Source organism: Gigantopelta aegis, chromosome 14 (assembly GCF_016097555.1).
Source record: "Gigantopelta aegis isolate Gae_Host chromosome 14, Gae_host_genome, whole genome shotgun sequence".
Lineage (NCBI taxonomy): Eukaryota > Metazoa > Mollusca > Gastropoda > Neomphalida > Peltospiridae > Gigantopelta > Gigantopelta aegis.
In genome coordinates, this window is record NC_054712.1 from 47,896,558 (window position 1) to 47,920,825 (window position 24,268).

The 24,268-nt window shown below is 40.2% G+C and overlaps 1 protein-coding gene across 6 annotated transcripts in view; it reads left to right on the forward strand.

The window, feature by feature from the left end:
* Nucleotides 1-24,268, forward strand: part of LOC121388637 (CD109 antigen-like) — a 135,138-nt gene that overhangs the window by 27,168 nt on the left and 83,702 nt on the right. For all 6 annotated transcript variants that reach the window (XM_041520063.1, XM_041520060.1, XM_041520061.1 and 3 more), the window contains exons 3-11: nucleotides 5,557-5,714; nucleotides 6,324-6,349; nucleotides 7,319-7,472; nucleotides 9,702-9,775; nucleotides 11,581-11,632; nucleotides 12,259-12,332; nucleotides 13,511-13,550; nucleotides 15,820-15,907; nucleotides 17,488-17,557. In XM_041520063.1, the coding sequence (XP_041375997.1) occupies nucleotides 5,557-5,714; nucleotides 6,324-6,349; nucleotides 7,319-7,472; nucleotides 9,702-9,775; nucleotides 11,581-11,632; nucleotides 12,259-12,332; nucleotides 13,511-13,550; nucleotides 15,820-15,907; nucleotides 17,488-17,557 (736 nt within the window). The remainder of the gene's footprint in view (nucleotides 1-5,556; nucleotides 5,715-6,323; nucleotides 6,350-7,318; nucleotides 7,473-9,701; nucleotides 9,776-11,580; nucleotides 11,633-12,258; nucleotides 12,333-13,510; nucleotides 13,551-15,819; nucleotides 15,908-17,487; nucleotides 17,558-24,268) is intronic.

The window sequence follows — 24,268 nt, forward strand, 5'->3', positions numbered from 1 at the left end:
GTTTGGCATTGCGGATGATTATTTTTGTTTATACCCAGATGAACGTAAAAGAAATAACAGACAATACTTATAATTATATTTGAATCATACTTGCTAATAATAATGGTAAAACTTCATACTTTATTTTGAATTATTTTTGGCCCATAAACAGTAACGCTCAATAAGACAACTTGCCGATATAAAATGACGTCGTCAGATACGATGTTCCCTGACGACATAATTTTTACAGTCATCGAAAAATTAACAAACTCCCGTTTCTGTGGCTGGACCATTGGGATGACGTTATGTTGTAATGAAAGTAATGGATATTTAATTATTATCTTTTACTTCAATCATAAACTTTTTTCAAGTGATATTCTAACATGTTTGTGGCTGACAGAGCTTTTTTAACAATACAATTACTAGTAGTTAAATTATTATGCTTTCGATATACTATATCTGATGACACAGGCATAGGAAGGTGTCAAAAAGGGGGGGGGGGGGCACACACATATAAATACATTTATAAATATATAAACAACATTGTTGCTCCCACAAAGTGGGGGGCACATGCCCCCCCCCCCCCCCTTGCCCCCCACTTCTTACACAAATTGTGGATGTCTTAATGTTTGTGGTAACTCAAAATGGACTTTATCTCCTACATATATATCTCTAAGTACTTTTTAACTAGTAAATACACAAGCATACTGGTAGACAATTTATTGCAAATGGATGCTTTCTTTGTTATTATTTCAGCAACACACCACTTTGGCCTTGACCTTGCATTGCATTTTATTCTGTTTACATGGTCCAAGAAACTGGTTTTATGATAACATTTGCATAGATGTACATGATCTGTATAAAACATTTATAACATTTAGAGCAGTGGCTACAGGCCACAGTCAGCTTTATTGTTTGTTTTCTAAATTATTATTGCTTCAGTAATATTGATATTAATACTCTCTGTGTATCCTGAGGGGGGAGGGGGCATAGCCCAGTGGTAAAGCGTTCGCTTGGTGCGTGGTCGGTTTCGCTTCGATCCCCATCGGTGGGTCCATTAGGCTATTTCTCGCTCCAGACAGTACACCACGACTGGTATATCAAAGACCGTGGTATGTGTTATCCTGTCTGTGGGATGGTGCCTATACAAGATTCCTTGCTACTAATGAAAAACAAGATAGTGGGTTTCCTAGACTATGTCAACTTTACCAAACGTTTAACACCCAATAGCCAATGATTAATAAATCAATGTGCTCTAGTGGTGTCGTTAAACAAAAAAACTTTAAACTTTAACTGTATCCTTGGCATAAGTGTCTTCTGGACATCTTTAAAATGATTGGTCGGTCCATTTTGAAGACTGGAATCTGGTTGGTGTAGGCCTATTGAGCCAGTCCAGTCATAAAAAAAATGTAATTTTGGAGAAACAAGATCTTTGGAAAAGGGATAACTCTTTTTTTTTAAAAACAATTATTATACTACATGTATTTCTATTATTAAGTTTGATGACATGGAGTCAAGGCTCCCCAACTTTGACATAGTAAGACTAAAAAAGGTTTGAATTGTTAATGTGGCCATTGTTCTCAACAGATAGATAACAACAAATGACACCAATATAATCACTAAAACAACCCAATCCTACCTTAGTTGACAGTTATGATGAACTTCACCATTAAAGGGACATTCCTGAGTTTGCTGCATTGTAAGATGTTTTCGACTAATAAAATATTTCTACGATTAAACTTACATATTAAAAATATTTTCTTGTTTAGAATATCAGTGTGTGTATATTCAGTGTATTTACTTGTCATCTTAATATTTGCAAGAAGCCCAAACTGGATTTTGTCTCCAAATAATTTTGTACGTACGAAAAAAAATTTTTTTAGGAAATAAAAAGAAATTTAACCTAGTACAAATATTAGAATGATCAAAAACATGTTTAATATACAGCCACTAATATTTTATATAGAAAAATATATTTGATATGTAATTACAATCATTAAAAAGTCTTTGTTAGTTAAAAATTGCAGCAAACTCAAGAACGTCCCTTTAATATATTTTATACTTCAATTAAGTATTGTCTGTTATTTCTTTTACATTGATCTGGGTATGAAAAAAATAAATCATCTGCAAACTGTGAATCAGCAAAGCCATTTATGCAACAGTTTCCGGATGACTGTTTTTGTTCAGACCCAGATGAACGTAACAGAAATAACAGACAGTACTTATCAACGGTTTCTATTAGCTGATTGTGATTGAAGCAAAGTCATAAATGTATACTAATGGTTCATCATTTGTGATGACGTATACACATGGATGTCATATCGACAGATATGACACAAAACCATTCACTTGACATTGGTAATTGTACAGTGTCACTGAAATAAACAGGAATAATAGTTCTTTTTCTCTCAATGTTTGATGGATTACAGGATAAAGATGGTAACCAGTTAACAGTGTTGGATATCGACTTTATCCTGTTCAGGCCAAATAGGGAATTGTACTCAGCAAGCTTCGTTGCATCGTTAAATAAAACATTACATGTACTTCCTTCGGAATGGGGTGGGACATAGCTCTATGGTAAAGCGTTAGCTTGATGCGCAGTCAGTCTGGGATCAATCCCTGTTGGTGGACGCATTGGGCTATTTCTCATTCCAGCCAGTGCACCACGACTGGTATAGCAATGGCTGTGGGATGGTGCATATAAAAGATCTCTTGCTACTAATGGAAAAATTTAGCAGATTTCCTCGCAAAGACTATATGTCCAAAATTACCAAATGTTTGACATCCAATAGCGGATGATTAATGAAATCAATGTGCTCTAGTGGTGGTGTTAAACAAAACAAAGTTTACTTTACTTTTCCTTTGGAAAGCCAAGCCTCACAGAATTACCCATTCTTGTCTTCACAGCATAAAGTTGATATCCTATTCCAATAACCAGTTTATTACCCATATGGTTAAAAATATCTTGGTACATATCAAAGTGATACTTCCCACTAGAACGCCAAGTGGGACATAACACTTTTGACGTCATCAATTGGTGCACAACCTTACAGGAATGTCAACAAAATGAAATGAGTGGTATAAATTAAGATCGATTATAGGTAATAAATAGAATATTAAACTCGCTTCCATTTTGTATTTATGTCTATGTCCCTCATGAAATCATTTTTAGTGTCACTCGCTAAAGCTCGTGACAATTGAAAATTATTTCACTCAGGACATAAACATGATACAAAATGGAAGCTCGTTTAATGTCCTATAATTATCAAGTCCTTTCCATGACCTCTTTTACGTAATGCCATCTCATTTAACCTAATGATGTAATTTTCTGATGTTTATCGAAGGATAACATTCAGTTTTTAAATGACGACATCCAATCAGAATGTAGTAAATCAAATAACAGCGGGAAGTTTGTAATTATATTTAAAATAACACCCTTTTTATGGGATCACCCACAACATCTCAAAATATGAATTTGGATTCAGTTTTTGAGTGAGACATGCTTAAAAATTGATAACCGACCTTTGTGGCTTCGTGGTTAAGCCATTAGACTACAGGCTGGTAGGTACAGGGTTCGTTGCCTAGTACCGGCTCCAAATCAGAGCGAGCTCTTAAGGGCTCAATGGGTAGGTGTAAGGCCACTACACCCTCTTTTCTTTCACTAACCACTAACCAACTAACAACTAACCCACTGTCCTGGACAGACAGCCCAGATAGCTGAAGTGTGTGCTCGGGACAGCGTGCTTGAACCTTAATTGGATATAAACATGAAAATAAGTTGAACTGGAAATAAAAATTGATATAGTCCTAAATATAATGTCCAGACACTATTACTACGTACATGTGTACTCCTTTTTAAACATCTGTTGGGTTTTTTTTACTCTTTGTGAAAGTGTGTCATGGTTTTTGTTCATCAGTTTAATTAATGACAGAGCCTCAGGCAGATTTTAGCTGCGGATACCTGTACAGACCTGACACAGGGAACAGACTTGTTGGTTTGGCTACTGACAAGAACAGGCTATCAGACAAATTAACACTGCAATGACCCAGTTTCAGAAAGAAAAAAAACCTAAGTCATGTAATAAAATACATTTTCGATTTTCATCTGTGCCTGCCTCCAGGATAAAAGTTTGATTTGTTGGCCAATTTTTTTAAAAAAAAAAATTGTCCTTTAAACATATAAATACAGCATTTCTACAGGAAATAAATTTTTAGGTATGGCACTATGAAATTGAATATTTACATATGTGTATGCTGAATGCAACCGCAGTCAATAGGGATTATGGGGGGCCTCCTCCAGAAAGAAAATGGGTTAGGTTTAGGGCTAAGGTTAAGAAAATCATACACTAAAGATAAGACTCATTAATTTTTGCAAAAGGTCAACTTAAAAAAATAAAATCTGCAAAACAATTTGAGTATGGCGCCATACCCATTTTACCTCTGGTAGAAACCCTGAAATATTGTAATGCTTCAGTATTTCCAATGTTTTGAAAATCTTGCATAAAAAAAATAAAATTTCCTGAACAAAATTAAACATTCAGTATTCACTAGGACAGGCAAGTGATCACTCACGCTCCCCTCCACACTCGTCAGGAGAGTTTTAGGAGAGTGACAAATTGATCACCTTGCAATTAAAAATGTTAATGCATTTTAATTGAAACTTCATGTGATTGCTCACCTAGCACCATTTCAGGAGAGTGATCTTCAGCTCACCTTGATTTTACTCACAGCAAAGACTGAACATTTTTAGCTATGGCCTGAACAAAAAAACAATAATCCTTGATTTTGCTTATGGCAGAGATGGAACATTTATTTAGCTATGGCCTAAAGAAAAAAAAAATCCTTGATTTTGCTCATGGCAATTAAAGACGGAACGTTTATTTAGCTATGGCCTGAACAAAAACAATAATCCTTGATTTTGCCCATGAAGTGGCGACAGCGGGTTTCTTCTCTCAATATCTGTGTGGTCCTTAACCATATGTCTGACACCATATAACCGTAAATAAAATTTTGTTGAGTGCATCGTTAAATAAAACATTTCCTTCCTTCCTTTCCAGTTTTCAGTTCTCAGAGGCCTGGTGAGATTAGTAAATGTTTGTTATTATCCACATAGTTCAAGATATCCAGGGAAATATAACTAGTATGACCTGTGTGTGTCATAATGATTTCACATGCACAACAAATGACATAATTTTGTAAAGCGATGTCATAACTTAATGCGTTTTCTCCAGTGTAAACGCTTATCAAAATGACATCATTTCTGAAAATGACGGCATTTCGTTGTCTCTTTTTAGCTATGTTTGAAACGTTTTGACACTGTCCCAGCTTGTTATTCATGAAAATAATATTTTGGGTAATGTTGATAATAAAGAAATTATTAGTATTACACTCATGTGTGAATCGTACTGATTTTATGAAACTTGTGTCAGGATTCATGTATTACCTTTGTTCTTGATTGGTTAATATAAAAATCCTGACACTCGTTTCCTAAAATCAGTACGACACACAAGCTCGTATAATAAGCTCTATTTATATATTGCATTTGTTTTTGTTAAATTAATATTTGTTCTATTTCAGGAACTACCTGGTTTTGGGGCCCACGGTTTTCCGTCCCGATTCTGATTACAGCGTGGAAGTGAGCATTGTAGGGGCATCAGGCCCAGTTAATGTGCAAGTGTCGCTCGGACAAAAGGGAATGACTCCTGTTGCCTCCAAAACTGTCAACATAGCAAACGGTAAGCATAAAGTACTTATTCAGTACAAATATACAGGCTTTGATTTTTGTCTCACTGTTACATAATAAAAAGGGAAAAGCTATTATTTCTCTTATTTCAATCACATTTTACGATGACTTGGACATTAAATGAGCAATTTTGTAATGCGGCTATGCATGTGATGTCACACGAGTGACGTCAAAAGTCATATCCTGCTAGTAGCAGGATATCACTTTGCTTTATTTCAATCACATTTTACGATGACTTGGACATTAAATGAGCAATTTTGTAATGCGGCTATGCATGTGATGTCACACGAGTGACGTCAAAAGTCATATCCTGCTAGTAGCAGGATATCACTTTGCTTTATCAGTCATCATATTCTGTCAATAGAAATGTTCATTGCAGGATAAAATAATATTATAGAATAATTGTGCACAATTTACTGTGCCATGCCTGTGTTTTGCTTTGTCTAAACCTCAAAGTTTTAAATCAGTTGGTTTTGACATCATAATGTCAGTTTTTGACAATGCAGATATTATCATATCTGAATGGAAGAAATCATTAAGTTGAAAAACAATAGTGGTATAAAAATCAATTTATTAGTAATGACTATCTTTGTATTTTCAGATGATGCTAACATGGTGACCTTAGCGGTATGTATAGCTGATGTTATTTTGAATCAATGACATGTGTAACATCCTTTAAAATTTTTTTAGTTTGATGTAAATATTTTTTGTAGTACCGTATATTGCCGTGTATTAGCCGACTTTTGAAGTCTAGAAATACTTTCCAAAAGAAGAGAGTCGGCTTATGCACGGAGGCAACAAATTGGTTCATAAAATTCTGATCGAAAACACTCCCAACCCCGACATACAAATTTTGATCAGACCTTTGCAGCCTTTTACAGCTTATGTAACAATAATTTGTACAAAGTAGTTCCTTGGTACATGTATTTTGGGTTGTTGGGGGAGGGGGGGGTTGGTATGTGGGGTGTGTATGTGTTTTCTTTTTTCTGTCTTTAAACTTGCAATATATTTTTAGTATGACACCAAATAAAATGGAAGAAAAAAATAAAGGGGAACCCCCACCCCCCCACCCCCAAATTGTGTTTATTATTTTAATTTGTTTGAGACATTGTTTTGATGATACACCTATTTCTTCTGAAAGTATGACGAATGGGGAATATTTTTAAAATAATTATTACAAGGCTCTTTTGGAGGCCACTCAACTGTTAAAGTACTTGGAAGCAAATAATTAAAATGAAACTGAAATTAAAATTATTTGTACGTATTCACTTATTAATAAATGAAAAAACCGAACCCTAAAACAAATCTTCCACTGACAGGGTTTGAACTGGAGACCATTAGTCTACTGATTGATCTAATTGGTGAAATGCTACAAGCAGCTGAAGACAGTAAACGTGTGCTATGTCAGTGCAACTGTGACAGTATCATATTTCTTTGGATTGATGAATTCTCTGACGGGTTTTTTTGTAGTTACATCATAATGACCAACCATTGACAAAACAAACAGGTACAAGACAGCCAGAATGTGCGATACCAATGCAGATTTGAAAGTGTCATGTTTCTTTGGGTTAATGAATTTTTAATGATTATTTTCAGATTGGTTCCAGTGTGCCAGATGGTACTTACGAACTGACGGTGACAGGCTCTGGTGGGTTGACTTTCACAAACTCCACTCTCGTGGCACTGAAGAAGATGACTCATATGATTCTTATCCAGTTCGACAAAGCCATCTACAAACCAAACCAGATGGGTATGAGCTTTCTTAGAATCCTTATTGTGCCCAGTTGTTCAAACCAGATTGATCCTTATTGTGCCCAGTTGTTTAAACTAGATGGATCCTTATTGTGCCCAGTTGTTCAAACCAGATGGGTATGAGCTTTCTTAGACTCCTTATTGTGCCCAGTTGTTAAAACCAGATAGGTATGAGCTTTCTTAGAATCCTTATTGTTCCCAGTTTTTTAAACTAGATGGGTATGAGCTTTCTTAGAATCCTTATTGTGCCCAGTTGTTAAAACCGGATGGGTCCTTATTGTGCCCAGTTGTCGAAACCAGATGGGTCCTTATTGTGCCCAGTTGTTCAAACCGGATGGGTACGAGCTTTCTTGGAATCCTTATTGTGCCCAGTTATTCAAACCGGATGGGTATGAGCTTTCTTAGAATCATTATTGTGCCCAGTTGTCCAAACCAGATCGGTTTGTGCTTTTTTATTCTGTTGTTTAGAATCGTTATTGTGTCCAATTGTGCAAACCAGAGCACTTGTCAAGTTCGATGTAGTCCAATGGTTAGAGCACTTGTCAAGTTCGATGTCGTCCAGTGGTTAGAGCACTTGTCAAGTTCGATGTAGTCCAGTGGTTAGAGCACTTGTCAAGTTCGATGTCGTCCAGTGGTTAGAGCACTTGTCAAGTTCGATGTAGTCCAGTGGTTAGAGCACTTGTCAAGTTCGATGTAGTCCAGTGGTTAGAGCACTTGTCAAGTTCGATGTAGTCCAGTGGTTAGAGCACTTGTCAAGTTCGATGTCATCCAGTGGTTAGAGCACTTGTCAAGTTCGATGTAGTCCAGTGGTTAGAGCACTTGTCAAGTTCGATGTAGTCCAGTGGTTAGAGCACTTGTCAAGTTCGATGTAGTCCAGTGGTTAGAGCACTTGTCAAGTTCGATGTAGTCCAGTGGTTAGAGCACTTGTCAAGTTCGATGTCGTCCAGTGGTTAGAGCACTTGTCAAGTTCGATGTCGTCCAGTGGTTAGAGCACTTGTCAACTTTGATGTCGTCCAGTGGTTAGAGCACTTGTCAAGTTCGATGTAGTCCAGTGGTTAGAGCACTTGTCAAGTTCGTTGTAGTCCAATTGTTAGAGCACTTGACATGTGTGATGTGTCCAGTAGTTAGAGCACTTGACAGGTGTGATGTAGTCCAGTGGTTTGAGCACTTGACAGGTGTGATGTGTCCAATAGTTAGAGCACTTGACAGGTATAATGTAATCCATTGGTTAGAGCACTTGACAGGTGTGATGTAGTCTAATGGTTAGAGCACTTGTCAGGTGTGATGTGTCCAATAGTTAAAGCACTTGTCAAGTTCGATGTAGTCCAGTGGTTAGAGCACTTGACATGTGTGATGTGTCCAATAGTTAGAGCACTTGTCAAGTTCGATGTAGTCTAATGGTTAGAGCACTTGACATGTGTGTGATGTAGTCCATTGGTTAGAGAACTTGTCAGATTTGATGTAGTCTATTGGTTAGAGCACTTGTCAGGTTTGATGTAGTCCACTGGTTAGAATACTTGTCGGGGGTGATGTAGTCCACTGGTTAGAGCACTTGACAGGTTCAATGTAGTCCAATGGTTACAGAACTTGACAGGTGTAATGTAGTCCATTGGTTAGAGCACTTGACAGGTGTAATGTAGTTGAATGGTTAGAGCACTTGACAGGTGTGATGTCATCCAATGGTTAGAGCACTTGACAGGTGTGTGATGTAGTCCATTGGTTAGAGCACTTGTTGGGTGTGATGTAGTCCATTGGTTTGAACACTTGACAGATGTAATGTAGTCGAATGGTTAGAGCACTTGACAGGTATGATGTGGTCCAGTGGTTAGAGCACTTGACAGGTGTGTGATGTAGTCCATTCGTTAGAACACTTGTCGTGTGTAATGTAGTCCATTGGTTAGAGCACTTGACAGGTGTGATGAAGTCCATCTTGTTTCAGTTCGTTCCTCTGTGTATTCCAGTGTGAATTTCTTGTTTCAGTTCATGCCTCGATGTATTCCAGTATGATTTTCTTGTTTCAGTTCGTACCTCAATGTATTCCAGTATGAATTTCTTGTTTCAGTTCATGCCTCAATGTATTCCAGTATGATTTTCTTGTTTCAGTTCATTCCTCAATGTATTCCAGTATTATTTTCTTGTTTCAGTTCGTTCCACAATGTATTCCAGTATAAATTTCATGTTTCAGTTTGTTCCTCAATGTATTCCAGTATGATTTTTCTTGTTTTAGTTCGTATCCGAGTTCTGTCTGTTGATCCTGAGAATCTGTCACTGAAGAAAATATCAACCTACCTCTCCATAAGTGTAAGACATTTATTACAGAACAATCCTCATCCTGTTAGTACTAAAACAGAAATATAAGCTGGCTATTTAGCTATACAACCTAGTCACCTTCTACACTGCAGAATTGTCTTCCCTTACCGGATGTATATATCCATATCTGCGCATGGGATGACCATCGTTCTCAATTCTGCAATCCTCCATTGCGGACATACTTTTAACGAGCTCTGCAAAACTTTTCGGTTTTTCATTTTGTGTACAACATGAAACTTTTTATTAAAGTGTAATTTTGTTTCTCTTTTCCATAGCCCTTAACAAGATATACTTTGTTTTGGGGATAATTGGGGTTACACATTTATCGGAATGTCTGACACGGCCTCATCGGGCTCAACCGCGAGGTTGACCATGTGTGCCAAAGCCGGCTGTGGCAAGTGCCTTCCCAGGTTCGACTTGCACTGACTGTGCGATGGTCTGTCCATGCGCGGATATGGATATACATCTAGCAAGGGAAGACAATCCTGCAGTGGAGGAGATGACTCAGGTTGTATAGCATTGTTGTTGTGCTAGTACTAGGTAAGCATGAACAATAATGAAAATTTAAAAAAAAAGCGATATTTATGCAGTATTTTAAAGTACAGTGAAACCTCTTTAAACTTACACCTACAGGACCAAGTAAACAGTCTGGTTTTAAGGGGTATTTGGTTTAGAGAGGTTCTGTTCAGTACTGATATTTGAAAAACAAAATGAAGGAAATGTTTTATTTAACGACACACTCAGCACATTTTATTTACGGTTATATGGCGTCAGACATATGGTTAAAGACCACACAGATATTGAGAGAGGAAACCCGTTGTCGCCACTTCATGGGCTACTCTTTTTCGATTAGCAGCAAGGTATCTTTTATATGCATCATCCCACAGACAGGATAGTATATACCATGGCGAGAAATGGGTCCACTGACGGGGATCGATCCCAGACTGACCGCGTATCAAGCGGGTGCTTTACCACTGGGCTACTAAAAAACAAAAAGAGACCGTGAAAAATGTGTGGTTTTCAGGGGCTTCACTGGTCTTCCAGTTTTGCGGGATTTCACTGTAGTTTCAAGTTTGTGTAGTGACTTTAACCCCTCCATCTGTGAAGTCCACATTCACCGTGTGGAAGCCAATACTGGGATGACAAACCTAGTGCTTAACCATTAATGTTATTTAATTAAAGAAGGGGCGAGATCTAGGTGAGTGGGTAGAGTGCTCGCCTTGGGTTCCTGGGTCTTAGGATCGAACCTTGGTGGATCCATTCTTTGATTGTGTTTTCCCCCATTTCAACGAGTGCACCATGACTGGTATGTCAATGGCCATGGTATATGCTGTCCTGCCTGCAGGACAATTTATAGTTTGACATCCAGTAGCCAATGATTAATAAATCAATGTATTCTAGTGATGTTAGACAAAACAAACATTTTCCAACAGTCATTAATTAATAAATCAGTGTGCTCTAGTGATGTTGTTAGACAAAACAAACATTTTCCAACAGTCATTAATTAATAAATCAGTGTGCTCTAGTGCTGTTGTTAAACAAAACAAACTATAAATTTAAATTGAGGAAAATTGACTGCTGTCTGTATGACTATCTATATCACTGATAAATGCAAATCTAAATATCTGATTAAAGTATCATTAACAAAATTATGCTTTTAATAATATAGTCCCTTAAGACAGAAACTTGTCTGCTTAATAGAGCTATAAATACAAAAATCACTTCAGAAAATGACTATTTATTACACTTTAAGTTCAGAATGATGTTGACAGTTGTCTCTCTTTGTTGACTTTCAGGATGAAAGCGGTAACAAGCTAGACGAATTGAAGAATGCCACCAGTGATACAGGTATTCATAAGATGACTGACCCTGTCTTTCCTCTCTCTCTCTCTCTCTCTCTCTCTCTCTCTCTCTCTCTCTCTCTCTCTCTCTCTCTCTCTCTCTCTCTCTCTCGCTCTATATATATATATATATATATATATATATATATATATATATATATATATATGTGTGTGTGTGTGTGTGTCAGTTCTCAGTCTGCATCTCTCTCTCTCTCTCTCTCTCTCTCTCTCTCTCTCTCTCTCTCTCTCTCTCTCTCTCTCTCTCTCTCTCTCTCTCTCTCTCTCTCTCTCCCCCCCTCTCTCCCTCTCCCTCTCCATCTCTATTTCTCTCTGTCTCTGTCTGTCTGTTTCTGTCTTCTCTTGATGTCTTGACCAAGTATACCACATTATCCCTACTCACCCAGTTGTGAAACTAGACCTGGCCAAAAGGACCAACTCTGAAGACAAAACAGCCGGAGACCTGAGGAGGACATCCTAATTCACAGCATCAGCAGGAACACGACTGACACAACTGTCGGACACAGAAGTACTGTATTATGTTAAACGTCTAACTGGATGTTCAGAGGTTCGAGTGTTGTTTTTCATTTGTTGTCTGTCATCTTCTTACTCTCATTAGTGTTGTTGTTGTTGCAGGTGTAATTTCCTGGGATTACCAGCTATCTGATCAACCACCTCTTGGAACTTGGAAAGTCTTAGCCAAAAATGAGGTACGTTATTGGTTTGTTTATACCAAATTGGAGGCCAGCCAGAAGTCATGTATGTTGTTGGTTGTCTTGCAACAATTGCAGGCCAGCCAAATATCAAGTCTGGCACCAAATTGAGGATTAGCTCAAAATCAGGTATTTTATTAGTTGTCTTGCACCAAATTGGGGACCAGCCAAAAATCAGGTACATTATTGGTTTGCTTATACCAAATTGGAGACCAGCCAAATATCAGGTACGTTATTGGTTGTCTTGCACCAAATTGGGGGCCAGCCAAATATCAGGTATGTTATTGGTTGTCTTGCACCAAATTGGGGACCAGCTAAATATCAAGTCTTGCACCAAATTGGGGGCCAGCCAAATATCAGGTGCGTTATTGGTTGACTTGCACTAAATTGGGGCCAGCCAAAAATCAGGTATATTATTGGTTATCTTGTACCAAATTGGGGGCCAGCCAAAAATCAGGTGTGTTATTGGTTAACTTGTTCCAAATTGGGGGCCAGCCAAAAATCAGGTGTGTTATTGGTTAACTTGTTCCAAATTGGGGGCCAGCCAAAAATCAGGTACGTTATTGGTTAACTTGCACCAAATTGGGGGCCAGCCAAAAATCCTGTACGTTATTGGTTAACTTGCACTAAGTTGGGGGCCAGCCAAAAATCAGGTGTGTTATTGGTTAACTTGTACCAAATTGGGGGCCAGCCAAAAATCATGTACGTTTTTGGTTAACTTGCACCAAATTGGGGGCCAGCCAAAAATCAGGTACATTATTGGTTAACTTGCACCAAGTTGGGGGCCAGCCAAAAATCAGGTGTGTTATTGGTTAACTTGCATCAAATTGGGGGCCAGCCAAAAATCAGGTACATTATTGGTTAACTTGCACCAAGTTGGGGGCCAGCCAAAAATCAGGTGTGTTATTGGTTAACTTGCATCAAATTGGGGGCCAGCCAAAAATCAGGTACATTATTGGTTAACTTGCACCAAGTTGGGGGCCAGCCAAAAATCAGGTACATTATTGGTTAACTTGCACCAACTTGGGGGCCAGCCAAAAATCAGGTGTGTTATTGGTTAACTTGCACCAAATTGGGGGCCAGCCAAAAGTCAGGTGTGTTATTTGTTGGGCTTGGGAGGGGACATGTATTGCTTTAGCACTACTCTCAGAATGATTGTTTGTTATATTTTGTAGGGTGGAGAGTTTGAGAAGACATTCAAGGTTGACAAATATGGTAAGTTGTAGACAGGATAACATTATCTCATATATAATTGGATTCAGTGGATTGGATAACATCTCATATATAATTGGATTGAACAGATTGGATAACATCTCATATATAATTGGATTGAGTGGATTGGATAACATTATCTCATATATAATTGGATTGAGTGGATTGGATAACATTATCTCATATATAATTGGATTGAACGGATTGGATAACATCTCATGTAATTGGATTGAGTGGATTGGATAAAGTTATCTCATATATAATTGGATTGAGTGAATTGGATAACGTTATCTCATATATAATTGTATTCAGTGGATTGGATAACATTATCTCGTATATAATTGGATTGAATGGATTGAATAACATCTCATATATAATTGGATTGAGTGGCTTGGATAACTTTATCTCATATATAATTGGATTCAGTGGATTGGATAACATTATCCAGAGTATGACAAATATTTTGAAAAGTCACTAGCCACAGGGCTAGTGGGTTTGTGAAAACCACTAGCCCACCAAGATAAAGCACTAGCCCAAATTCCTGATCAATTATAACTGGATTTTTATATAATTTTTGTAACATTACACATTTACGAGTATAACAGTAAAATAAAACAAACACTTAAATCATGTTGTAACTTTCAGTTTTTTGTCGTGTCGTACGTTTTGTCTTTTGTCAAGTGTGATCCATCGTCATTGTCCCGTTTTTGTTTTTGCCCCCCCCCCCCCGGGAAAATTAATTGAGCAAACTCTTGGTTGGTATCTAAAAACACTATCAAAATAATTAAATTTAAATGAGGGTACGACAGTGTCGCCAGGAACGGTGATGCCAAATACAGGGCATTATCCCGTGTCAGACCGATATCAAAAGAATATAACGGCAACATCTAATCTGTTGTTAATTGATGAACAAAAAAGGTATTATCTTGTATCGGCAGCTATGACGTTTTATCCAAACCGCTACACGTAATAGGCCAAGCCGAGTCATTGCATATGCGGTTACCATTAAAGTAAATTGTTTTCCTGATTGCCGATAACCACATGTTAGTGAAGTGTTAAATTAAAAAACAATAGGTAAATAAAACAAACACTGAAATTCAAAGCATGGCTGGGGTTTACTGGATTGAGATTAACCTGTCGTCGCGATTGATGATTTCCAAGTTCTTAGCCTAAAACATGTGCGAGATTAACGACCACGTGACGTGTCTAACCAATCAAAACACGCATGTCATTAGACTTTATTTCCTGTGCCAGAAACTTGAAAGGGAAAGGTAAACAATGCATGCTGTAACTGTGACGATGTAGAGATAGCATGTTACTGCAGTTTGCAGACCTAGCTCAAGTGGATTATTATTATATACTGGTAAATTTATTAAACGAAATTTCAGCCGAGAGAAAAAGAATGAAAGAAAACAAAAAACCCACGATCGAGCGATGACGAGAGGAGGGGGGAAACCACTAGCCCGCAGGGGCTAGTGGTTTTGCGTTTCTCACTAGCCCGAACTTAAAAACCACTAGCCACGGGCGTCGGGCTAGCGGATTTGTCGAACTCTGCATTATCTCATATAACTGGATTCAATGGATTGGATAATATTATCTCATATATAATTGTATCGAGTGGATCGGATAACATCTGATATATAATTGGATTGAGTGGCTGGGATAACATTATGTCATATATAATTGGATTGAGTGGATTAGATAACATTATCTCATATATAATTGGATTGAGTGGATTGGATAACATTATCTCATATATAACTGGATTGAGTGGATCGGATAACATTAACTCATATAAGAATTGTTTCTCATTTTTTAGGAATTTATCGATGTATAAAAGTCACAAATGGTATAAAATCGCGTAGCGTAGCGAATCGATTTTATATCTCCAATCGAGATAACATTATTATGTTTGACATCCAATAGCCGATGAATAATAAATCAATGTGCTCTAGTGGTGTCGTTAAACAAAACAAACTTCTTCTTTTATTGAATGTCAAACATTTGGTAATTCTGACTTTTATTAGAGAAGATATTCGCTACATTTCCCAATTAGTAGCAATGGATCTTTTATATGCATCATCCCACAGACAGGATAGCACATACCACAGCCTTTGATATACCAGTCATTGTGCACTGGCTAGAACAAGAAATAGCCCAATGTGCTGACTGAATAAATAGTTTAACATGTGCTGGGGTGTTAATCAAACATTCCTTTCTTTTATGTTTGTACCCGGGTGTTAATCATACCTTCCTTTCTTTTATGTTTTAGTGCTGCCAAGGTTTGAGGTGACGGTGACTGCTATCCCAGCATTCATAGTGCGCAGTAATCCTCAGGTTACATTCCAGGTTAATGCCAAGTGAGTACTGAGTTTATAGTCGGCAGCATGCCTCAGGTTACATTCCCGGTTAATGCCAAGTGAGTACTGAGTTTATAGTCCGCAGCATGCCTCGGGTTACATTCCAGGTTAATGCCAAGTGAGTACTGAGTTTATAGTGAGCAGCATGCCTCGGGTTAAATTCCAGGTTAATACCAAGTGAGTACTGAGTTTATAGTGAGCAGCATGCCTCGGGTTACATTCCAGGTTAATGCCGCGTGAGTACTGAGTTTATAGTGCGCAGCAAGCCTCGGGTTACATTCCAGGTTAATGCCAAGTGAGTACTGAGTTTATAGTGCACAGCATGCCTCCGGTTACATTCCAGGTTAATGCCAAGTGAGTAGTGAGTTTATAGTGCACAGCATGTCTCCGGTTACATTCCAGGTTAATGCCAAGTGAGTACTGAGTTTATTGCGAGCAGCATGCCTCAGGTTACATTCCAGGTTAATGCCAAGTGAGTACTGAGTTTATAGTGCACAGCATGCCTCCGGTTACATTCCAGGTTAATGCCAAGTGAGTACTGAGTTTATTGCGAGCAGCAGGCCTCTGGTTACATTCCAGGTTAATGCCAAGTGAGTACTGAGTTTATTGCGAGCAGCATGCCTTGGGTTCACTTTGTTTTGTTAGATACGGTATTCTTTAAAACAACTAGTTGATAAATGGTATCTAATGGCCACTCATATAGTATTGTCTATAACTAGGCTGTGTAATGTTTCTTCGACAGCGGGCCTTGGTGGTGTAGTGGTTAAGCCATCGGACATAAGGCTGGTGGGTACTGGGTTCATAACTCAGTACCGGCTTCAGTGGTGTAGTGGTTAAGCCATCGGACATAAGGCTGGTGGGTACTGGGTTCGTAGCCCGGTACCGGCCTCAGTGGTGTAGTGGTTAAGACATCGGACATAAGGCTGGTAGGTACTGGGTTCATAGCCCGGTACCGGCCTCATTAGTTCGTAGCCTGGTCCCGGCCTCAGTGGTGTAGTGGTTAAGCCACCAGACATAAGGCTGGTAGGTACTGGGTTCATAGCTTGGTACCAGCCTCAGTGGTGTAGTGGTTAAGCCATTGGACATAAGGCTGGTAGGTACTGGGTTCATAGCTCGGTACAGGCCTCAGTGGTTAAGCCATCAGACATAAGGCTGGTAGGTACTGGGTTCGTAGCCCAGTACTGGCTCCCACCCAGAGCGAGTTTAACGACTTGGTGAGTAGGTGTAAGGCTACTGCACCGACTAACCACTAACAACTGTCCACTAACCAACTGTCCTGGACAGACAGTCCAGATAGCTGATGTGTATGCCCAGGACAGTGTGCTTGAACCTTACTTGGATATAAGTGTAGTAGTGTTGGTATATAGAGCGCTGGACTGTCGTACTGAGAGTCTGTGGTTCGTAGGCTTCACTTTAGTGGGGAGTATCTAGTAGTGTTGGTATAAAGTGCTCCTACTGGCAGTAACTAGTGGGAATTTCCATATTAGCTCAGTGGAGGTTGATTTTTTTCTGTTACATAAACTAAATAACACGAAATGAATGAATGAATTGCTCAGCTCCGTGTTGTATATATTCAACAGGTACACATACGGAAAGGCTGTTCAAGGCTTGTACAAGATCACTGTAGCCGGCTCCTCCAAGACAGCCATGGTGAGTACGGAACATGTTTCTATTGCGTCTGTTGTCATGGTAATATAGACATTTCAATCCATTTTGTCTAGAATGAATGTTGGCGAATTACGTAGACGGATTTATCCAGGAGTTCTGTGGGTCTGAACATTGGCCCTTTTTCTAAAAGTTGTAAAGAAAATTCCCAATTTCTGTACTAAATATAAAATCAGGGCTGCAAAAAGTGCTCGGCCGCTTGCCGAATGCAGGTAAAAATTCCTATGAAAAAATGCAACTACCAGTCCGACGGTCTATTTGTCTTTTTGATTTTCTTTGACATGTGATGTTGATCACTTACCAAGTACTATTAATGTTTTGTCAGTATATCTATATATTTCCCTTGAAGCAAAGACACTGTATATTATAATATTATTAATAATATATTGTTCTATAGACTGGCAGACTAGTCAAAATTCTGGTGGCTAGTAAAATGTAGTTGGTTTTGGTCCGGTGGGCTAGTTTAATATTTTCCATTTTTGCATCCCTGTAAAATTATATGTGTTGTAATAAATTAATTTAACACTGGTGGCCTGCAGCATTGATTGGTCTGAAAAAAATATCCCAAGTATGATGTACTCGTGCTAAATTTTCCCAATCCTATGAGTCACGGGACCATGGCAAATAATCCTGGGTAAATTCCTTGTTGAAGTTTACTCAAAACTGATTATAAATTATATAATTATTGCTTAATTTCTGACAACTTAATTTTTGGACATTTCCATCGATTGGAGCTATAATAAATATTTGTGAATTACATAGATATTTGAGTCAAAACTGATTTATAATTATTGCTTAATTAAAGCAACTTAATTTTTGGACATTTCCATCCATTTTGTCTGTGATGAATGTTGTTGAATTATGTAGATATTTTACTCAAAACTGATTGTAATCTTATTCAACTTATCGTACTAGCACAACAACAATGCTATACGACCCTGAGTTATAACCTCCACTGCATAATTATCTCCCCTTGCCGGATGTATAACCTACACCCGCACATGGGTAGACCGTATATCCTCGTTTTTGGTTCTGCAGTCCTCCATTGCAGTCGTGTTCGAGTTCTGTAGTAAAATTTTTGTCAAATTGTTAAATTGTTTATTAATGTGTAATTTTGTTTTACTCTGTCATATGAGGTCTTTTGGGTGATTTACACAGGGGGTTAATGTCTGACACGGTTTCCTCGGGCTCCAACCGGTTGGTTGTGTGTGCCGAGGGGGGGTGTCTTAAATGACTGCCCCAGTTTGATCAGCATTTGTTATGTCGTTCTTGTTGTTTTGAATGCCAGTGTCATATCTGTGTAAATTGGTCCTCCTCCACGTGGGGGAAGGCAGAGTATGACAAATATTTTGAAAAGTCACTAGCCACAGGGCTAGTGGGTTTGTGAAAACCACTAGCCCACCAAGATAAAGCACTAGCCCAAATTCTTGATCAATTATAACAGGATTTTTATAATTTTTTTGTTAGATTACACATTTACGAGTATAACAGTAAAATGAAACAAACACTTAAATTATGTTGTAACTTTCAGTTTTGTCGTGTTGTACGTTTGGTCTTTTGTCCAATGTGATCCATCGTTATTGTCCCGTTTTCGCTTTTGCCCACTCCCGGGGTTGGTATCTAAAACCACTATCAAAATAATTAAATTTAAATGAGGGTACGGCAGTGTGACACACGGTAATAGATGGTTGAGTGTATTTGGTAGTGGGTTATGCTTTTAGGGCCTACTGTTCATGTCGCCAGGAACGGTACTGCCAATTGCTCAAATACAGGGCATTATCCCATGTCAGACCGATATCAAAAGAATAGAACGGCGACATCTAATCCGTTGTTAATTGATGAACAAAAAAGGTATTATCTTGTATCGGCAGATGTGAGACATTATCCAAACGTAATAGCCCAAGCCGAGTCATTGCATGTGCGGTTACCATTAAAGTAACTTGTTTTCCTGGTTGCCGATAACCATATGTAAGAGAAGTGTTAAATTAGAAAACAATAGGTAAATAAAACAAACACTGAAATTCAAAGCATGACTGGGGTTTGATTGAGATTAACCTGTTGTCGCGATTGGTCATTTCCAATTTAGCCTAAAACATAATTATGTGCGAGATTAACTACCACGTGATGTGTCCAACCAATCAAAACACGCATGTCATTAGACTTGATTTCCTGTGCCAGAAACTTGAAACGGAAAAGTAAACAATGCATGCTGTAACTGTAACGATGTAAAGATAGCATGTTACTGCAGTTTGCAGACCTATTTCAAGTGGATTATTATTATATACTGATGATGTTGTTGATATTATTCTATGACAAACGTCACAATCAAATTTATTAAACGAAATTTCAGCCGAGAGAAAAAGAAAAAACCCACAAAAAAACAACACGATCGAGCGATAAGGAGAGGGGGTGAGAAACCACTAGCCCGCAGGGCCACGGGCGTCGGGCTAGCGGATTTGTCGAACTCTGGGGAAGGCTAAGAAGCTGTCAAAAGACTCCGAGCGTAAGAGGATGATTAGACGTGAACGGGACGGGCGGAGCACAGTGGCAACCTCCGGGGTTGTGCTCCATACCGATTTGCCGTCGGTCGGCAAGTCGGTGTCCAGTTCAAAGAGCTCGTAAACAAGTGGTAGGCGCAAGGGCGCCTCCTCGTCTGTTCGCCATCTTCATGGTGATACCAGTAAACCCGAAGCGTCGCTTGGCGCAGAGGGGGCGCTGTTGCTCCTTGCTTCGGCTGAAGCAGGGAAGGTTTCTTCCAGGTCGGGCGCCGTTCCACCTGAGGATTTGCTTTTGCCTCCATCGGTGGAGGCGGCGCCTGTTACGGTTGTAACAGGGGCGTCAGTCGGAGGGAGTGCAGTCGTGGCTCGTAAGCACCAGGCGGCGTCTACTTTTAAGCCTCCACCTGTTAAGAAATCAACTTTTCTTGACAGTTATCAGATCCCTGTGGTGTCTGATTCGGGCATGCAGTCGGGTAATGCCCGTGGTTCATCGAAACAGGGACGTTTTCGGGTGAAGCCGGCATGTTTTCGTGGTTCCGCTCGGGGCAAGGCGCCCTGGGGTGGGAAGCAGCCGGGATGAGGGTGCGAAGACAATTTACATCTGCTTACGGAGGTTCCGTTAGCAGATCTTCCTGTGGGGGGCAGATTGTGCCATTTTGTTCAAAGTTGGTGCGAACTGCCAGATCTGGACCCATGGGTTTTGTCGGTTGTCCGCAATAGATACAGAATTCCATTTTCAACACCCCCTCCACTGACGTCCTCCCCCCGGTTACCTGCGGTACCGTGTGTCGACAAACGAGTACTGGTGGAGAAGATGGTTGTCGAGTTTCTCGACAAGAAAACCATCCAGGAGGTAGATTTTCGCCCAGAAGAAGAATGGCGAGTGGCGACCAATTCTAAATCTGAAGCCGCTGAATTCTTACATCGTTATTCCATCTATGAAGATGGAGACGGTTCAGTCTGTTCGCGCTTTACTTCAGGTGGGGGAATGGGTAGCGTCCATCGATTTGAAGGACGTTTACCTGCATGTTCCAATCCATCGGGATTTTTGGAAATACTTGCGGTTCCTCTACGACGGCAGAGCTTACGAGTTTCAAGTTCTGCCGTTCGGATTGGCCATAAGCCCTCACGTCTTTACTCGGGTAGTAAAGGCAGTGGTGGGGCGTGTACATCTGTTGGGTATACGGATGCACAATTACCTGGACGATTGGTTAATTCCGGCGGCGTCACAAACGGCATGTCTCGTGGGCGTGGAGTTCGTGATCGACATGATTCTCCGATTGGGGTTTATTCCCAATTGGGTCAAGTCGGAATTAGTGCCAACGCAGGTTTTCACTTATCTCGGGGTGGTTTTTAACCTTGTGGAGGCGTCCGTTCTTCCGACGGATTCGCGACTTCACAATTTCATGACGTTGGCGCAACATCTAACTGGTGGAGCAAAGTGCATCGGTGCGCACGCTCCATCTTGAATTGCTGGCAGCACTGAATGTGGGGTTCAGACGGTTCAAGAGACCGCTTCAATGGCATTTGTCCCGAGTGTGGGATGGTCTCAGCTGGGATTTGGTGATACCATTGGGGCCTTGGTTCATTCTTCCGATCCAAGAGTGTCTAGTGGACAAGTGTATGTCCCAGGCCGTTCCTTTACACCCACTTTCTCCAGAGTTCGTCCTGTTTACCGATGCTTCCCTCGAGGGGTTCGGTGCACACCTTTTGGATCAACATCTGTCATGGGTGTGGACTCCTTCAGAGAGGAGTCGTCACATCAACCTGTTGGAGATGGAAGCAGTGTGTCGTGCTTGTCTCCATTTCAGGACTGTTATTCGATATCGTCGAATTTTGTTGAGGTCGAACAACACGTCGGTTGTTGCATACCTCAATCGGTGGGGAGGCACCAAATCCCTGTCATTGAGTCTTGCAGCTTTGGAGATTCTGGAATGGTGCGACGATTGGGGAGTGGTGTTATCAGCCAAACACATTCCTTCGTCCGTGAACATCTTGGCGGACGCTTTGAGTCGTCGTTCCCCAGTTCAGACGGAGTGGATGTTGCACCAGACGGTGGCTTATCGAGTTCTTCAGTTGTGGGGGAGTCCTCAACTCAATATGTTTGCCACTTGCCTGAACAGTCAGTTGCCAGTGTTTGTATCGCCGGTACCAGACCCACTGGCACTGGAGTACGATGCATTGAGCATGGACTGGACGGGACTGGATTTTTACGCCCTTCCCCCTCCGGTTCTGCTTGGCAATTTCTGGTAAAGATCAGACAGCAACCTTGTCGTGTCACGCTCGTAGCCCCGAGTTGGGCAGCTCAAGCCTGGTTTCCTCCGCTCCTGTCACTTTTAGTGCAGGAGCCGGTGCGGTTGCTGTTGATACCCGATCGGCTCAGTCAGTGACTGTGTCGGACAGAGTGGCATCCGAAACCGAGGCTTTTCTAAATGAGTTGCTGAGATCGTCTCCTCTTCGAAGCGCCAGCCTACGGAGAGGGTCTACCAGTGTCACTGGCAGGCTTGGGTTCATTGGGCGACTGAGAGAGACGTGGATCCCTTGTCGCCTACTGTTAATGACTTAGCTGAGTACTTTCTGGCTCTTGTCCAAGAAAGACAGCTGAAGGTTCAAACAGTGAGAAGTCACCGGTCGTCCATTTTCACTACTCTGAGGCAGTGTGGACGTCAAGATTTCTCAACGAATCTCGTGTTGCATGACTTGATTAAATCATTGCAAAACACGGTTGAGAAGCCTTCCATTTTGCCTAAATGGAATGTTTTTCTGATTCTGCATGCACTCAAAGGCAAGCCCTACGAGCCTTTGAAATTCACCAGTCTTCGTCATTTGACGTGGAAAACTTTGTTTCTGGTCTCACTAGCGGCTTGCCGTCGTATTAGTGAGATTCATGCTTTTTTGCATGATTTGGTGGATTACAATACGGACAGGTCAGTTATGTTACGTACTGATCCTGTTTTCGTGGCTAAGAACCAGGTGCCAGGGGAAGAGTTTCCTCCGGCCATCATTCAGTGTTTATCTCGTACGCTTTCTGTGGATAATTCTGATAGACTTCTTTGTCCGGTGTGGGCTTTGAAATTCTATTTGGAGCGTACTAGAAATCTCCGCCAAAACACTAAGAGACTGTTTATCTCTTTCACATGCCAACCAGGAGACATTACGAAGAATGCTTTGTCGAGATGGATTGCTGCAACCATCAAAGTGGCATATGAGAAGGCGGGTGATCATGTTCTGCAGAATTTCTCCGTTCGACCTCATGAGATTCGGGTGATTTCTGGTCCGGACGGAACTCGGCAGATTCAATCAGTCATTGCAGGGCAGCAAGTAATTTCGGTGCGCAGGGCCACGAGTAGGGGGTGACCCTTATTCGTCTGGTCGCTAGCGGCAGTCTTTCTGGGAGATAGTTCTCCACCTCCTGTTTGGAGAGTGGGGGGGGGGGGTGGATGGTTGACTATCTGGGGCAGTCGAGTGTCTTTTACCATTACTTGGTGTGCGGGTTTCGTCACCTTGTTAACTTGGTTTACTTTTAATTAGGGTTGTAGTTCTTCAATTTAAAAGTCACTTTGACATTTTATACCTCTTATGATGTGGGTTGCTTTTTCACTGTATCATTACTTGAGACGAACACTACTGGTTGAATGGGCAAGTCCTCCTTCTTTTCTTACCTCCCTTTAAGAAAATTTGTTTCTAATTTTCATTATTATTCATACTTACCTAGTACTAGCACAACAACCGTTACCTCCCACCCGCCCCGAGGGAGGTCTTTTTTGATTCAGTCATTCCGGACTTTGAATCGATAAGAGGATATACGGTCTACCCATGCGCGGGTGTAGGTTATACATCTGGCAAGGGGAGATAATTCTGTAGTGGAGGTTATAATTCAGGGTCGTATAGCATTGTTGTTGTGCTAGTACTAGGTAAGTATGAATAATAATGAAAATTAGAAACAAATTTTCTAATTATTGCTTAACTGCTGACAAATTAATTTTTGGCTTTTATGTAATCCATAAAATAAAATGGTGAATTGATAACGTTTGCACTAGTCTTTTAGCTTTCACTGTATTTTCCGGCCTGTATTAAATACACTGTTATATAAACCACACCCTTTGGTTTTAGGCAAAGTTCTGAATTATGTCTTTACATGAAGCTCACATTTAAATAAGCTGCAGTTAAAACCAAGCACCCACCTGGCATCCTCGTC